The 18,723-nt window shown below is 38.3% G+C and overlaps 1 protein-coding gene across 28 annotated transcripts in view; it reads left to right on the forward strand.

Annotated features, from left to right (window-relative positions):
* Window positions 1-18,723, forward strand: part of Nrxn1 (neurexin 1) — a 1,084,885-nt gene that overhangs the window by 396,126 nt on the left and 670,036 nt on the right. For 15 of the 28 annotated variants that reach the window (XM_051154647.1, XM_051154685.1, XM_051155610.1 and 12 more), the window contains 2 exons: window positions 4,054-4,355; window positions 7,494-7,655. In XM_051154647.1, coding sequence (XP_051010604.1) covers window positions 4,054-4,355; window positions 7,494-7,655 — 464 coding nt within the window. Of the gene's footprint in view, window positions 1-4,053; window positions 4,356-6,437; window positions 6,483-7,493; window positions 7,656-18,723 lie in introns of all 28 variants that reach the window. The other 13 variants (XM_051154322.1, XM_051154409.1, XM_051155231.1 and 10 more) reach the window with 2 other exon arrangements.

Below are 18,723 nucleotides of genomic sequence, written 5' to 3' on the forward strand. Positions count from 1 at the left end.
GTTCATTGGTTAGATATGGGTTGGGGTTCAATGTTTACTGCATGTATTGTCCTTGGCTGGTGACATAGTTTGACCAGGACCCCTGGACCCAGATCCGCCCATCATAATGTTCTTCTTGTAGGTTTCTAGGACCCTCTGGATCCTTCTATTTCCCTGTTATCCCATGCTTCTCTCACCTAAAGTCCCAATAGGATGCCCCCCTTCTGTCCCACTCCACAGTTGAGTGGGGAGTGGGGACTGACTTTCACATGAACTCTGGTCCCCCATATTTGACCACATCCCCTTGATCAGGAGGCCTGGTGGCACTCAGAGGGAGGATGACAGGCTACCAAGAAGAGACTTGATACCCTATGAGCATATACAGGGAAAAGAGGTCCCCCTCAGTCACAGTCATAGGGGAGGGGAGTAGGGGGAAAGCAGGAGGGAGGGAAGAGTGGGAGGATACAAGGGATGTGATAAGTATTGAGATGTAATACGAATGATTTAATTAAAATAAAGAAAAAAAAGGTAAAGTTCAAAGTCTGAAATTCCCATAGGATTGCAGTCTCAATGGGAGTCATTACAGTTGGTCAGTTTTCATCTCATCAACCTTCTCAACAGTAGGACTATGCGTGGATAGGGCCCCCTGCTGAGATATAGTCCATAGGCAACACAGTCTTCATGTGAACCCCATAATATGGAAAATAGGGGCTGCTTCTGACATGGACCCCGTTGCCCACTCATTGATCACTTCCCCTGGAGGATGATTTATTAGAAAACATGCTGGTGGGATGGGATAGAAAATGAGATGTAATATGAATTATTTTATTTTTCAATAAAAATGTGTAAAAAGAAAAAAAAAAGAAAGAAAGAAAGAAAGAAAGAAAGAAAGAAAGAAAGAAAATGTTACCAGAAATTGAGATAATTGTTTCCAATGAGATGAAACAGGACATATTTAAAGCATACTCTACAGTTTTCTAAAGTGTTCACACTCATCATATTTTCTATCCTGCATAAGGGTTTTGTAAGATAGAAAAAGTATTTTGACCTATTTATAAGTTATCTTGATTATTAAAATAATGTTATATCTGAGAAACTGCTTGGGAGAATTGGAGGATTGTGTTTGGGAGTAGAATGGATAGAAAGGCAGTAAATAATAATTGTGATGATTATTGTAATGAAATTGTAATAAAACTTATGTGAAAACTGAAAAAAAAAGAAAGCATGCTGGATGCTATTTTGCAATTCTTTGTAACTGATATGAAATGAAATATTTTTCATAGATTTTTATGTAGTTTCTTGCACTTTTGTGGTATTATTGATAAACAAATTTTGTTATTTTAATTTAGATTAAACAACATTTTGGTCCATCTGTATGGAACTTTACATACTTTTATGTGGCAGTTTACTGTCTTTACTTCTTTTTTTTTTTTTTTAAATAGATTTCTCATCCTAATTTTAGCCTTAGACCAGCTAGAGTTAATTTGTTTCATTTTGTTTAAATAACTAGATATTCCAGGACTATTTCTCAACTAATGGTACTGTTGTTTCTCTTTACCTGAAATGCCTAACAACATAAATCATTTCAATATATATGTAGAGCTAGAGTTATACTCTTTATCTCTATTTTCCTTCTCTCTCAATCCATTCTCTTCCATAACATGAATTTTTAATGGATGCCTGCTGCTACACAAGCACGTTGTCACATCTCATTCTCTGGCGTATCTTGGCAAATTTGGCCTACTTTGGTTTTCCTGTAGAATCTGAAAAATCAACTTCTTACATAAGTTTAAAAATATATTGGGAGTTTGGTTGACTTTTTTTTAACTGAATTTATAGATTTCTTTAAGTTTGTTAAAAACAATGGTGGTTCCTGGGCTTATATAGAACACTGTGGCAGTTCTAAGATATAATACCAAACCACATCACTTCCATGGGTCATTTTTGTCTTTTAAATTACACAACTATAATATGCTAATATGACATCATTGTCCTCAACAGGAATCTTTTCAATGTTCACATGCTTTTCTTGTTCTCAGTACTAGCTGTGATTTTCAATGTGGTACTTAATTGAGGTGTTGATAATCAGAACCCCTGCCGTGGTTCTGATCTTAAAGAGAACACTTTCCCTTTTAAAATTGAATGTGCTATAGGCCTTAAATTATTTGTCCCACTTTTTCCCCTGGGGTGGCGATGGGGAAGCCATGTACCATTTTCCGCCATCTCCAGATAGACGCTCTCTATGACTTTGCCTTATTGAGTCACAGCAGTCCTGTAGGATCCAGATCACTAATCATTTCAGATACTGAAAGTTTTCAAAATTTGTATAATTTTCTTCAATAACATGGCAGTTACCAAATTCTCAAAGCAAAATCTGAACACATATTTTAATGGTGCCCAATATTGAAGTAGTTGTCCAGGTAAACGCTTCCGAGCCTCAAGTATCTGCACCCTACTCATTCTGACACAGGAATGATTCATTGTACATCGCTGAAGAAAACAGTGCTGGATCTAACACTTGGGAGGTGCTCAGTTACTTTTATGTGTGTGAAATAGGGCAACTTCTTAATCTGGAATATCTAGTATCCCACGAATACTAGAACTCACTAATTATTTACCAATAGTCACTAATGATTTTGACAAGACCAGTTACTATGCTACCAATGTGCAGCTGCTTCAAGAATATCAGATCATCTGTCTTTAAGAAGCTGAAACAAATGAGCTCTGATTCTATGGCTTCAGTTAAACTAGCAAATGACAGAAGTCCTGCAATGTCATTGCTTTAATAGGCTTTGTGGCATATACTTGCAACCTAGTGCTCAGGAGAAGGCAGGAGGATTGTCAGCAGAACGTCAGCCTAATCCCCTTAGGACTGTCTCAAACAAAACAGAAAATCAAAACAGAGAGGAAAAATTCTATTGCCAGGGGAAGAGTGAAACTCCTTCTCGTTTCTGAATATTCCAATGCGATAATAGAGATGGTGTGTTACCAGGAAAACAGTTTTCTGCTTGTTTCCTTCCTTGATAGTACTTCTAATCCTCTAATTATAGTTTATCACAAGCTGATTTCTAACCATATGGTCTCTTTTGTTGCTGTTGTTTTTTTAATTTGTTTGTTTAGGATTTTTGTTGTTGTTTCATTGTTTGTTGTTTGTGTGTGTTTCAACACATTACCATCATTGCATAGGAAGTCATGGGAACATTTGGCTTAACATCTTCTTTGGTTGCTTTACTGGTGGGAGAAGGCTTCTCTCTCCAAATGTCCACATTTCTTTTTGATCTGTCTGGCATGTGGTGAGATCCACATTGAGACTTCTAAATATGCCAAAGACTAAGCTATGTTCAGAAGGTTGAGACTTCATTTGTATGCTGCTCCAATGATCTTGTGAAACTTTTACCAGCCTCAGAGCAGCCAGCCCGACCATCTGCTTGGTAAGACCAGGGAAAGAGTTGGCCATCCAACTGACTTCATCAAGCTTTTTTAAAATAACAACTCGTCCCTTCCCAAGGGAGGTAATATATTCATATTCTTCAGAATTTTTCCCTTTCAGATTTGCTCCCTGACCAAATTTCTTCTTTCCTGCTTCTTTTTCCCCCTTATGAAAACACAATTGTATGATCTTTCAGTGATGAAAATACTTGGATCACCATTGAGAAAGATCTTTGAATATAGCTATCTCCCTGCAAACTAATTCCTCAGTTGGATGGTGCAACTGCTGCAAACATTGGAATCCGTTGTTATCAGCAGACCCCATGCAATATGTGTTTATGGTACCTTATTTATAGCCTAAGGATAACACAGGGCTGCCTTGTCTGATCAGAGCTCTTGTGGTGATACTTAAAAATTAATTGAATTTTCAGGAATGTCATTTGTAGCTACTGTAGTTGATGGCCCAATACCTGAAGTGTTTTTATTAAGGATACTGCCACCTACAGCAGCATTTGAGTCTTTAACAAGGTTTATTTTCTTGAATGTTTGCTAAGCAGAGGTTGTTAGTTGTTGCCTTTATTAAGGTCTATTGGCTTGAGTAGTGTACTTACAGACTTACACATGCATATATCTGTTTTCCTCTAGGAAAAGAAGAGTATATTGCCACCTTCAAGGGATCTGAATACTTCTGCTACGACTTGTCTCAAAACCCCATTCAAAGCAGCAGCGACGAAATAACCCTGTCCTTTAAAACGCTTCAGAGGAATGGACTGATGCTACACACAGGGAAATCAGCTGATTATGTCAATCTTGCCTTGAAAAATGGAGCTGTCTCTCTGGTCATTAATTTGGGATCAGGGGCCTTTGAAGCACTAGTGGAGCCCGTGAATGGAAAGTTTAATGATAATGCCTGGCATGATGTGAAAGTCACCAGGAATCTGCGTCAGGTAACCACGCAGTGGATACGACAGTAACTGCCTTTGTTTCTCACTACAGCTGTGCCTGTGGTACCCACAGCTGTGGCTGTGTGTGTGGTACCTACAGCTGTGCCTGTGGTACCTACAGCTGTGTGTGTGCTACTTGCGAACCCTAACCACATGATACAGGTCTCCTCAGATTAGCTTTTTCTTCTGAAAAGAATCTTCCTGCCATACTTGAGCAGGGGCATATCTAGAAAGTTCTGGGGGGCCCAAAGGCTATTTTTAATACAGTGACATATGACTATTTTCCAGAGGGCTGCAAGAATATCCCTGTGACCTGCCCTTCCTGTAATCTGTGTGATTTTTTTGTGGTTTTGGTTTTTTGTTTGTTTGATTTAAAAGTATAGTTTCCTTAATGGTCATTTGGAAGCATGCACATTGAGGTCATTAAATGAGTTCCCTTTTTGTAGTTAAAAAATACCTTTGTTGGGGGAGGGTCACTTGGGATTGCAGCAATCCCTATTTCCTCCTCTTTCCAACCCCAAAATGAGAACGTAAAACGTTCCCAAGGGGAAAAGTTCAATGTTGTGTGTAACCTATATTCTGAAGTTTTGTTTATGGGCATGTTCTTGATTTAGCACAGATACTTGAACTTAAACTCTAAGTGATATAGAAAGCCACTTTATCTGCAGGTGCCCACTTCTATTGGAACATATATATGTATATATTTAAATTCTTACAAAAGCCTATATACTGGAAAAAATACCCATTTTTTACTGAAGCTACGGGTCTACATATACTGTACATTTTTAATGAGACATATTACAGTATATGCCCAAAGCCCACTAAGTTATTCTCACATTTTGATTATTATGAGTTTTTCTTATATGAAATTTTACATTATGATGTATCATTTTCTTAAGTGTTGGCAGTGACTGAGTTTGAATGGTAAATGCTAACCTCAAACTAATATCCTTAACATATTTGTTGTTTCTCTGAACAGTTGAAGAGTGACCGACTGTCTCTGGTTTCCCTTTACTAAAATGGCCCTCTGTTTCTGAGCTTGTAACTAACCCTTTCCTTTCTGCTTCTGAGAGGCTTTAGCTATCAGAGCTAGAGAAGCAAAAAGTGGCTTAGGCAAGAAGATTTAGTCTCACTGAGGTAGACAAGCAAAACTTAAAAGATTCCAAGAGTCTTCAGAGGCTCTCAGAGGAGCCACATGCTTCCCACTGCTTTGGGAGAAGTAGTTAGTTATAGACCATCAGTTTACTCTAAGTCTGTCTCTTTGGTTTTCTGTTTTCAATTTTTTTCTCTCATATACTCACCAAGAGACTGAGGCTCATCTGAGAGGAGCACAGAAGGAAGGGGGGTCCTTGAAGAGCCCACTTTCTAGATTTGCCTTTGCTCACGTTACAAAGCAATTTGCGAATTTGTAGCTCCAAGGGAACAGAAGTTTGTTGCAGCCACGGTGCATGTGTGGCAGGACAGATTACCCAGCAGTCCATTTTACTCATTCTGTGTGTCAGGATCTCTGCTCTGTTTCATTGCAGTATACTGTGACCCTAAAGTTCATCAATATGACCGAAGGAAGTTTTGGAGTTGAGGAGGAGTCCTTGTATGCTGTAAAATTGAGTACTAGGGCAATGCCAACTGATTCCTACTAATTTGCTGGGGCTGGGTGTGGGTGTGTGAGGGGGGCTACGATGGGCCTAGGGTGACAATGGCCAGCTGATGGGCTTCAGCCCTTCGAATGGATCCCTTGCAGATGTTTCCATTGGCTCTCAGTTGTCCTCAGGAAAACAAAGGGAACACTGCCATGTGTCTGTTTCTGTCTAGTAGGAAGAGGCGAACAAGGGCAGGAAAAGACTGTCTCCTCTGTGGGAGGCCTATTTGTTAGTCTGCTTTTTTCTTGTAAAATTTTTTTGCCCTTTTTCTATGTTACTAACATGCTTAATAACTAACATGTCATTCATGGAATGTTTCATTCTACTAACCGTTACCTGAATCAAAAAAATGTACTAACATGGTAGAGACCATCATATTTTTTAAGTAACGATCGTTATTCTGTTCACAGTTTTTAATTTCCTTTCTCCCCCCTTCTCCACAAAGCACTCAGGCATTGGACACGCTATGGTAAACAAACTACATTGTTCGGTAGATATCATTCTAATTGTTTCTTATTTTGGGTTTGCCGTGTGTTTTCTTTCTTTCTTTTAACTGTAGACATCATTAACAAAAGAGGAACTGCGGTTGGTACTCTTCTGCTTACCTTGACCTCCTTCTTTTCATCTGTTGTTGACTTTCTTATTTTTTACCTGTTCCTGTCAACTTCTGTTTTCCAACTCACCTGTAGGGGCATCGTTAACGTTTCGAACGTTTTTTTGCATCCAGCTGTGGTTAACACGAGATAAGAAAATGGTGGCTGGCCCGAGTGACCGCAGGCTCAGCCAGTCTCTAACCATTCATGATGCATGGCATGGAAACTTGGTTTGGGAATGCTGGAGATGCCACACCCACTCATCTTTACGTCATCACTGAGCAGTTATCTTTCTCCTTTGGTTCTCCCCGTCTTCTTTCCTTTACTTTCTGAACGTCCTGTACCTCCCGCATGCGCATCAAAGTGCTGCTTCACTGGTTGTTTTGCGCCTCGTCTTCCCTCAGCATGCCTCAGGCACTTGCATGCTCAACAATTGCTGCTCAATAGTGCAAACAGTGATGTTGCTGGAAATAGCTTGCGCCTTTTCTGTTAACAAGGTGCACGTTGTGATTAGTGAATAACAGACGACTAAACTTTACTAATATGTACACCAGCAAAACTAACCTAGGAGGCATTTTACTAACACCATTTTTGTGTCTGCTCAATAACTTTTGAGTTGCAGCAGGGATGATGCTGACACTAGTTCAATGATCAGTTAACGCTCTAACTAGTTTAGATCTCTCAGGGCTAGCTGAATAGAATCCAAGAATAAACCTCAAACAGACATGAAAATGGGTTCCGCCATAGGGCTAAAACTGAAAATCAAACAAACAGAAAAAAAAAAAGCAAAACAAAAAATAAAAAATAAAATAAAATAAAATAAAACAAAACACAAAACAGGCATATCCCAGGATTACAGCGTGTAGGTCTGAGTATAGCGTGTCCTTTCCCTGTGCTTTGTTATCTAGGTGACAATATCAGTGGATGGGATTCTTACCACAACGGGCTACACGCAAGAAGATTACACCATGCTGGGGTCTGATGACTTTTTCTATGTTGGAGGCAGCCCCAGCACAGCCGACCTGCCAGGGTCACCAGTCAGTAACAACTTCATGGGCTGTCTCAAAGAGGTAAATATTGCTGTCATGGAACCATTCTTAACGCACAAGCTCATCTTTGCAGATTCGGACCCACAGTTTGTTTAACTGCAGATCTGATATTTCCAGAGTGAACGGCACAACCTTAAATTCAGCCTGATGTTGCTTATGCAGAGTGGCATGGGAGGGCTGTGTGTGTTAAAGGGCAGCTCACATGCTATGCTGAGGAATGAAGCTGTGCTTCTCATACTGGACATTTTCCTGGACAGCTTTCTATCAGCTATAGGAGGACATCAAAGAAAAAGAGATTAGGGTCTAAAGCTGCACTGAGAGCAAAGTGTTTCTTTTCATTTAACTGTCTGGGGTGGTATGTATACTGTGGTGACTTGTTTGAGATTTAAAGAAAGAACAAGAAAGAAAGAAAGAAAAAAAGAAAGAAAGAAAGAAAGAAAGAAAGAAAGAAAGAAAGAGAAAGAAAGAAAGAAATTAGGCTACAAAAGGAAAGGCTACAACATACATTAGTAAAGCCAAAACAAAAAAACAAAACGAAAGTGCATAGTGAACCAATTTTATTGTTGTATTTTAATTGTGTCCTGAAGGTGCAAGAGCTGTGTCCTTCTTGATCTGGTAAGTTGACAAGATATTTACATGAGGAATATCACAACTTAGAAGAGCAATTTCAGCTTCTATTCTCAGCTGTCAGTGTCTGCTGTAAATTTTTATAAGATTGCAATTTGTGGGGGAAATACCAGAAGGGCCTTGAATTTCAATTTTATATTCCATGAGAGTTAGCTTTAAAAAAATCTTTGCAGTCACCATAAATTTTTTTCTTGTTTTGGAACCTAAACTTCTCCCCTTCTTGTATTGTGATAATGACTCAGTGTAGACTCCTAAAATCTAAAGTGGAGTAATTATCAACTTACTAGGTATTTATGTATAACAACTGCTACTGGCAAGCAGTGCTATAGTTTGTTTTATTTAAATAAAATATAAGTATATAAACTCAGCCAAGCGTGGTGGTGCATGCCTGTAATCCCAGCACTTGGGAGGCAGAGACAGGTGGATTGCTGTGAGTTCGAGGCCAGCCTGATCTACAAAGTGAGTCCAGGACAGCCAAGGCTAACACAGAGAGACCTTGTCTAGGAAAAAAAAAAAGAAAATATAAGTATATAAACTTAATTGAATTATTTTTATTTAATAGTTATCCTTAAATCAACAGTGAAAAAGTCACTGTTAAGTGCTAAATCACCCTTACTTGTCTTCCAACTATTATAGCTATTTAACAGTGGTGTGAGTGTGCATGTGTGTGTGTGTGTGTGAGAGAGAGAGAGAGAGAGACAGAGACAGAGACAGAGACAGAGAGACAGAGAGAGACAGAGAGAGACACACAGAAAGAGAGAGACAGAGACAGAGACAGAGACAGAGAGACAGGGATGACAGACAAAGACAGAGAGAAACAGCGCCAACGGGAATGGTAGAATGGGTCCATACTTCCAGTGAGGGGTATTGCCTCTCAGAGAGTGAATATTACAATCTGAAAATATATAACATGCCTTAGGGTCTGTGCTAAGCTCCATAGGCAATAAAAAACTAACAAAATAATAATTATCATTATGATAAAACAGTATGAAAAATTTAAAGTCCTTTGTGTTTAGCACTGTCCTAAAGCTCATCATTCATCCTCACAATATGCTCTGTCATTTTCTTGTTTTTACTTTTCAAACAAAGAGATTGAAGTTCAGAACAGGTAAGTTTCTGTGGGAAGAACCACAGCACTTATGTACTGAAACCTGAATCTTAATGTCGCAGTCCTTTCTGCTGGTAATCAGCACATTTCACCATGCCCTGCAATGTTTGGTAGGCTGCTGACATTAAACTCCTAACTTCATTAAAAGCAGGCGCAAGTTTTGGAAATACATGATGGGGCATTTGAATGTATGGCTATAGTGCACATTGACTTGAGAAGAGGCTAAGCAGAGGGGGAGTTCCAGTGGCCAAGGCAAACTGTGGAGCCTGGATTCCCTGTGGTTTGGACAGGAAGAAGATAGGTAACATAGTCCAGATTGGGAAGAGGCAGGCACTGCATACTTTCATTTCATGAGTATATTCCTAAAGCCAGTTTCTGGTTACTCACTCCAAGGTGTGGTGTTCATCTCCATTATGCAGTCATCCATACGACATGCTTTATCTACAAATGAGACCAGTGTTAAACTGGAAAAAGGTCCAGAATCCAAGGATCTTTAGCAGGAATGTAAATCTAGCTAAAGGGCATCTTTGTCCATCTATGAAAAATGAGGATGTCTGAGATATTGGGTTCCTATGAGACATCTGAGGAGGAAGCATATTTTTGATTATGGGAAGCTGTAGTGAGCTTTCTTCTCCTCATATAAGGCTTTTAGCTTAAGCCATTCTTCAGATCAACATCTCTAGTGTATAAATGTGCATACATTGATATAATCTCAACTTTCATATATTTGTATTGATAATACAACCATAAACAATATGACAAAAGGAAAAAAAGTAAAGGCACATGGCCTTTCAAGTGTCCCTTAGCTAGAAGCCAGGAAGTGTTTAAAATCGGATTTACTCTCTGTTCATTTTCTGTGGACTTTACATAACTCTTTCCTGCTTACTGAGTCGCACATCCCACCTTTCTGTTTTACACATCCTGGGGATTTTGCTTGGAGCAAGTGCTGTGAGGTTTTGCAGCTTGGTGTGATGTGCTTCATGTTTTCCTTCCAGCACACTAGAGGTCGGAAAGTTATAGACACAATCATCTTCTCAACTAAATATGGTTCATTGGATGGCTTTTGATAGTTCATAGCTTCCACCTACATCTGTATCATCATTTATAATATCCTGTTTTTCCTATTTCTGAAATGAAGTGGTGAAAAAGACACCATGGACTTTGAGCTAAGTCACCTTTCTTTAGGAAGGTCAGCTTTGTAGTTTGTGAACAGAGAGGAATATGCCAATGTCCATTCTCTTGTTTGTTTCCCTAAATCCTGGCTTAGACTTTCTAGCCTATAGCATATTACATGCTGATGCCTTAATTACAACTTCAATGATTTGCTTATTATATTTTTATTTTCAATCCAGGATATAATACCCCTTAGGATAGTCACTCCTGTAGGGCAATCTAAGGCCACCTAGTCTGAAGCCTGAAGGGGTAGGAATAATCGTGACAATCATTCTCTAAATCTCACTGTTTTGAAAGTCGAGAAGTACCTATGGAGGAGGCAATTTTGAGGAACAATGAAGGGATCACACAGAATCAGCACCTAGCATTCAGACGAATCACACATGAATGGAGCATGATAGCATCACATGTGATCAACGGTCCTTATAAAACTAGAAATGCCCTACTATACTTACTAATTTATATCATTTTATGAAAATTAAAGTAAAACTTTCTAAACATATTGAAACAGTCTATAGTTTAATTTTCTTTAGCGACATCTTGGCCTTTCCGTGACATTTATAATGGTAAATGAGACCTGAGAACACTTTCAGCCATTGAACCATAATAAGAAAGTTAATTTGTTAAAGTGACCATAGCCTTTCAAAAGAAAATAATGATGTGTTAAATACTAGTCTGTTTAAAATGAGAAAAAATCTTGAACAGGCAGCAGAGAAAATAATTGTTATTCAATGTCTAACTTAGTCACAAACAATTCAGAAAGTCTTTGGAGAAGATGACTTTCACACACTTAAGTTTTAGGAAAGGCAAAGAGAAATTGTAAACAATGGGTTAGCATTATACCCAGCTCAGTGCTATAAAATCAGACTTGGCCGTTGGGAAAACACTGTGAAGTCTTACTATAGCCAAAACACGACAAATTCTTCTTTGGCAGGAATGCTTATTTATGTTTCTTGAATTTTAGAAGCATCATGTAAAAGCTAAAATATATTTCCTAACAGTGTTTGATAATTTTAAACTTATTTTTCTATTGAAATGTGTTGGAGTAACTGGTACCAATAGGAAAAGTTTTGAGAACCCAGAGGAAAGAGGACTTGGCCTCTAAATAAGATGGTTTTGGAACCTCCAGCCCACCCACCTATCTTTGAGCACTTGAAAAGCGTTTCCTTGAATACAAGTACTGTAGCTTAGTCCTAAAGTGCTCATTAGAAGCAGCTTTTCAGCTTCCAGAGATTGGTGAAAATCTCACTGATACATGTTTTGCTCCAACGTTTTGAGCATACAAACTTGAATAGTAAGTACCCAGTGGTGAAAGTGGTGCTTTTCCCTTTAACCGTATCTGGCCTTAACTCCTTCTGTATTTTGCTTTTTATTATTTCTTTATGTCAACAAAACACTCAGAAACACCCGTTTCTCTCCTGCAGCGTGGATATTACTGAGCATGGTTGGAAAAGGAAACTAAAGAAGGGGGAAAGGATTGTGTGTGTGTGTTTGTGAATAAAACACTGTAGAAGGCTTTATCTGAAGTGTGTTTTCAGACATATGTGCCTACTGGAGGTTTTCTAATCAGTTGCCGCAGTGGAGACTGTGTCTGTGTGAGGTCATTTAAAATGCTGCCTCTAAGAGCGGCTTGGAATGAGCCCGAGGAAAGATTCTTGAGAGGAAAAAAATTGAGTGAGCTGCTAGAGGGAATTAAATCTCTACTGAAAATTTCATCAACCTAATTAGGTCAGCTCAGCCTTTAATTACACGTAGAGACATTTATCACTAGAAATCTGTAAGAGGCTCTAAGGTGGGTGAGGCACAGGAAATATCCTGCTTTATCAAAGAATTTCTCCTCACTGTGTACAAAGAAAATGGTCGATTCCCGAATGAGGTGTGTGTGTGTGTGTGTGTGTGTGTGTGTGTGTGTGTGTGTGTGTGTGTGTGTGCGCGCGCGCGCGTGCGCATGCGTTTGCATGTGTATCTCTCCTCTGAGTAATGCAGAGACCACACCCTTGTTCTAACACTGCACCACTCTTAGAGGGAAGTGTTTTCTTTATGCTGAGGCCCCTTAGTTCTTTTTTTTAGACAATGGAGGATGTCCTAAAATAGTGAAGTTTTATTTCTGTTCACAGATAGCCTTGCTGATCTAATTCCCTCTTTTCAGTAGCCTTCCTTCATAGAGATGCATAGCACTGTGTATAAGAGGAAAAATCCACTACAGATTTTGAATTATAGGGTTTTTTTCCTATTCTGAAATGAGGTTCTTTTTATGACCTGGTAGAGAAATTGAGGTTACAGGGACTTGGAGGATAAAGGGCTATTTGGTGATGTCTTCAGCCACATGGATATAGGGAAGATCCCACCTTATAGGCATTCTTCTGTCATTCTTATTTTCTGTATGTTGGCTGGGACTATTTTACCACTCATTTATACTGACCCTCACATGGTTTCACTGACCTTGCAGAAAAGGGTAGCTCTTTGCATCTCTAAACCTTCCTAGAAATTTCTCACACATATCATATATTTCTGTGGAATCTGTTACCATATGATTTTTGTTAATATGTTGTTAATTTGGATAATATGTGTTAAATGACTGATTTAAAGATTTATTGCTAATGCATGCATGATTAATTGCTTATAGGAAAATATAGAGAAAGGTTAATGGAGACTCATGCTTGGCCAGGCTAATATACTGTCATCATAGCTACAGATTCCTTTCCATAGGCAGTATTTGCATGCTAGATCAGATGTTCATAGAATGTTGTTAGTGGTTCAGCTGGGAGGAATGAGTTAATGGATCAAATGTCTTCTTACATAACTGAACTGTGTACTCAGGCTAAAGTCTCTCCATGCTCATCTATCTGAGAAGAGAAGGTCTCTCTCGAGTGACTTTAGGCTGCTTTCCAGGAACCAAGACTCTGTTACTGACTCAGAGAGTCTGGCTTAGCTCAGAGGGTAACTAAATTGGCTTGCACCATATTTACAGTTCCAAAACCAAGTTTTCTTCATGTAATTTTAAGCACAGACTATCGCACTTTCATTTAATTTTGTTTTACTATAAAGTTTAAGTAAACGTTTGTGAGAATATAAAAGAATTTTACAAGTAAGTATGTTCCGTCTGATTCCCACAGTCACAGATGAGGACTGAGAACTCCAGTGAATTCCAGAGCAAATGCAGTCATATATCAAGCACTGAGCTCCAGCGATTCCAGAGCAGACACAGCCATATATCAAGAACTTAGGTGTTTATTTCATATACTATATAATATCTCACGAGTATTCTACCAGTAATGTTTCTGAAGACATAAAGGACACATAAATCTATAATTTACTTTCAAAATAAGATAGTAAAATCTAGTGTAATCCTTTGATATTCATTATTTTCTGCACACCAGCATTTATGAGAGAAAAAGTATGTTTCTGATATTTTTCCTTTAGTACTAACATTATCATGTGAAATCAAACAGAAGTATCCACTCATTTTTTGGTGCTTCTTGTATTCTTGGCAGATCTTAGATCACACTCCAATGTGACAGTGGTTATACACTAATACTGTCCCTATCAGCCTAAGGAAGACATGGTGCCTTTATACGTCAGATAACTGACCTAAGAGAATCCAATCACTAAATCGCTAAAGTTAGAAGCCAAGGAACCCAACACAGGATCTTTGCCCTTAGATGCAATTCTGTGTTCTTCTTAAAATCAAGTTCTCTCTCATGTCTTTTCTTTACAGGGTTTTTATAAACTTGATGTTACATGCAATATGAGTCGTGGGAATTTTTGTAGGGAAGGGAGCAAAGAGTGGACACATGCCTTCCTTATCTAGGGGTTTACATAGCTCATAAAGCTTGACATGTGTCTCTGTCCCATGTAGCCACACATACTAAGATGAATGTACAGGAAAGACACTTGCCTGTGTTTTCTGGACTTTTATGAAGCATTGTGCTGGAATGTTGTTTCAGAGTGAGTTAACTTGTATACTTGGATGCCAGGGGGAAAAACAATTGGGGGCAGAAACCAGGCATCCTTCCAGAGACCCTCTCTTTGAGATTGAACTCAGGGAGTCCCATCTGTCTAGGTCCCCAAGGACCTGAAACTGAATCCTTTAGTCCACAAAGCATCTGGTGATTTCTTGCCTGGAATTCAGGTTTTTAACACAGCAACTCCCTTACAGGGAGCCACAGATTTTTATTCCCCATCATTTTCAACAGATGCCTCATAGCCTGGAACTGTATCAGCAGTTGGCATAATGAATTATAGTGCTTTCAAATACCAAGCTAGCATAACATGGTCTGGTAGGGGGCTCAATGACATTTTAATTCAAGGACTTGATACATTTTATAGAATATGACATTTTTCAGCCCAGTAGAAAACAGGAATGAACAGAGGCTAACTGAGCATTGACTGCTGATTTAAGCTCCCACTGAGCAGTGTGTCCTGCTTAAATTGGCCATTTTGCTAAAACAGTGATATTCGAATGCATGAATTCAATTACATTTTAAAATTTTACATTAATATACTTAATGTGAACATGACATAGGCATTTGTAGTGTTCAGAGGAGAATGTAGAGGAATCAGTGCTCTCCTTCCATTTTCTGGGTCTGTGAGATTGAAGCTGGGTCTTCAGCAATGATAGCAAACACCTTTACCCACTGAGCCTTCTTGCCAAATTAATCAATATCTACTATGGGCCAATCTCTGTGCTGGGTATTGACAACACATATATAACGAAGACTATTCACTCAGGAACCTATATGGAGAGCCAACAGAGCAAAATTTTAAGACAAGCTCCATAAATGAGGCAAGGCAAATTACCATGGAAACATAGCAGAAGTTGTGATTAACAATGCCCAAGGAAACTAGTGATGATTTCAAAGAAAAGGTGGTAAAGTAGTCTGTTCTACACTCTTTGCAGAGCTGCAAAATAAGTGTGGTGTTATATAAAGTTCAAAAATAAAAATGGTGGTGATGATAACGGTGTTGGTGGTGGTGATAAATTAGATCTACTACCAGAATTTGAACCCAATAGGAAGCTTATAATGACACAAGTGACTGTGGAGCATGATGCAAGCAACAGGATGACCAAGTCTGTGTGGAAATGCAGGTTTATAGCTTCATCAACCTTGACTAACAGTAAGGGAAAAAAATCTGAGCTTCATCTAAAACAAATGAGCATTTTACATTTCTCCTTAATTTTTGTTTTGTTTTTCAAGACAGGGTTTCTCTGTGTAGCATTGGCTGTCCTGGACTTGCTTTGTAGACCAGGCTGGCCTCGAACTCACAGCAATCCACCTGCCTCTGCCTCCCAAGTGCTGGGATTAAAGGCATGCACCACCTCCGCCCAGCTCTCCCCTTAAATTTTAATGGGAGTATGTACCTTTTTCTTAGTTTCTCTGGATCAAAGTGTTTATGTTTAGAAGAAAATTAATTCTGCATACTGTAATTGTTGTATCCCCCTCAACAGAAATCATCGTTATTGAAACACTACTAAAACAAAGTAATTACTTTAAAATGAAAATAATTCTGTTATTCAGAAACATATGATTTTGAATAATAGGATAATGATATTCTCATCTTTGCTGAATAAATAAGTATTCTCTACATAGAGAAAATATGGCTCCGATGCTTAGCACATCATCTGCACATGTGTTTTATGGTTCCAAATTAGGTTTTTAGTTTTGTTTTATTTTGTTTTAAGATCCAGAAGTATAGAGTTATTAGAAGTATGGGTGATTAAGGTTATAGGGTAATCATGGGTTATTGGGGATTATGAAGTTACTAGGGGTATATGTTGATTTCAAGATGCTGTGAATAGGGATATGAGGTGGTTTGAAGCTTGGAAAAATTGAGTTGACACACAGACCTAATCCAGGTCATAAAGACTAAATTATCCTTTAAGTATATTGATCTTTTCTGTGCCTTAGGTTCTAATTTTGAACTAAATGAAGACAAAAATAGTCTACTGTGGAAAAATAATTGCATTACATTAGTTTAAGGAAGATATCTCAACAATGAGACAGAGCTATGTTCAAAACCAGTCTTCCAAGAGGATGGCAAACTTGATCTAAGACAAGATATTTAAAGCTTCCATAATAGCGGAATACTATGAAATAATATTGAAGTCTATGATATTGGGTGTGATTATATCTGAAGCACTGAGTAACCACCCATTTCTTGTAGCATTGCAGTACTATGTCAGCTACAGTGATAAATATGTCTTGCAGACAGTGTCTGCACATATTACTGAAGCTAGTCACACAAAGAATGACACCATTCATTATTCATTATCTCTTTGTGACCATCTAAAGATTCTTAGTAGCTTACATTGGTGCTGGGAATACACTTCCAAGTGCATCCCAGACCTTAATAGTATATAAGACTGAGATTTATACTTTCTTTTTGCCCTGACACTGACAAATATGAAGGTTGTCTCCACTACCAATCTGAAGTTTCTGAAGTTTTATTACATCATCTATGTTAATATTTTTCACACTTAACTGTACTAAATGTTTTATAAGAAATTGGATCAAATGGGAACTCACACCTTATTTTTAATATTATTAAGTCTGTAAACATAACATGTAAAAGTTAGAAGTGCTTTTCTTAACTCTGTGAACACTGTGGTTTCACCTTTTATTGAAAGAGCTACCTTCTCACATATCAGGAATTAGGAAAGATAATTGAGAAATCTAAAAGGGTTTGGAAAAATATGAATATTTGTCTTTAAAAAGTGAATTGGAAATCATCTTTTTAAAAAAATTAAGTCTTCTAATTTTTGAGGGTGTCATCAGATTTCAATTAAAATGACTTCAGAAGTAAACGTTTTCTTTTTCTGTATTCACCATTCTGTATAGAGCCAAGTCTTGTGATCCTTAAATGTTTGTTCAAAGGCTAAAATGGCTTTATGTAGTGTATGCTATTTCTCACAGTCCTCAGGCTAAACCATATGAGTAGTGTGAGATCAATCAAGCCATCAAATCAATATCAACCTAAATTATTTTTTTAACAATTATTTGGTTTATCATTTACATATTGACAATTTCACATCAAAGGCATGCAACTAAAGGCTGTGACATCCAGTTCAATCACTCACTAAAAGTGAAGCCTATGAACAGCTTGGTTTCCAGGTAAAAACTTGCTCTGTACTGTGTAAACTGTGATGCCTATGGTTGCCACAGCAGCATCTCCTTAGCTCCTTTAAGACTACATGGGCATGCTCCTTTTCCAGGTCCAGTGAACCATGCCCTACATGTGAATAAAACTATGGGTGATTTCGAATACACCGGCATATTTGAGAATCACTGAGCCATAGCACTTCAGCTGCTGAGTAGCATTGGCATCCTTGGTCATTTGGTATACCATTCAGTATACCACGAAGCCCAGGCTTAGTACTGCTCTTACTCTGGGTGTGGGCAGACCTTGATTGTAATGCAGATCTGGATTTTAGAGAGGTTCAAATGTACAACTTAGTCACTCAGAGGTCACCCTAAGGATACAGTGAGAGTCTCAGAATGTCAATGTCAGATGTCACAGAAACTCTCAGTTCCTTGGAAGCCTCTGGAAGGTCTTGATCTTCCTTTGGAGATTGAAGCCAGAGTGCTCTTGCATAGATGAGATGAAGGCAGATTAGCCATGAAAAAAAACATCAGGAATATTCCCCAATAATCTATGCTAGGGGCAGTGGCAGTTGGAGGATGGAGTGTATTTACTCTCCAGGTAATAAGCTTTTGAACCTAAAATACTTGGAACTAAGCTCACAGCAATTAGAATGGGATGCCTATGTGCTTTATTTAAACTAGGGCTCATATGGCTTTACTTGATTCTTAGAGTGACGCTCTCAGCACAATTAGTTCTAACCAAATGCTGCAAATCACCTAGCAGGTTCTCTGGGGTTAATTGTCACTTCTACATGCTAATATTCTACTGGCAAATCCCTATATCAAGTTTGTGTGTGTGTGTGTGTGTGTGTTGTGGGAGGGGCATTATTTTATTTTGGTAAGCTTTTCATAGGTCATCATTTATATAGGATTTTTGACTTTACACAATTTGCTAACTTAAACAGTTTTATATAGTTTCTTTCTGTCTTAATTATTTCTTAGTATAATGCATTATGCCCTCAAGGAAGTAAACTCTTCCTTTGCTATAAATTAGACAGTGGGAGGGAAACATTTAGGGAAAAACTGCTTCTTCTTTACC

The sequence above is a fragment of the Acomys russatus genome, chromosome 1 (assembly GCF_903995435.1).
Source record: "Acomys russatus chromosome 1, mAcoRus1.1, whole genome shotgun sequence".
Lineage (NCBI taxonomy): Eukaryota > Metazoa > Chordata > Mammalia > Rodentia > Muridae > Acomys > Acomys russatus.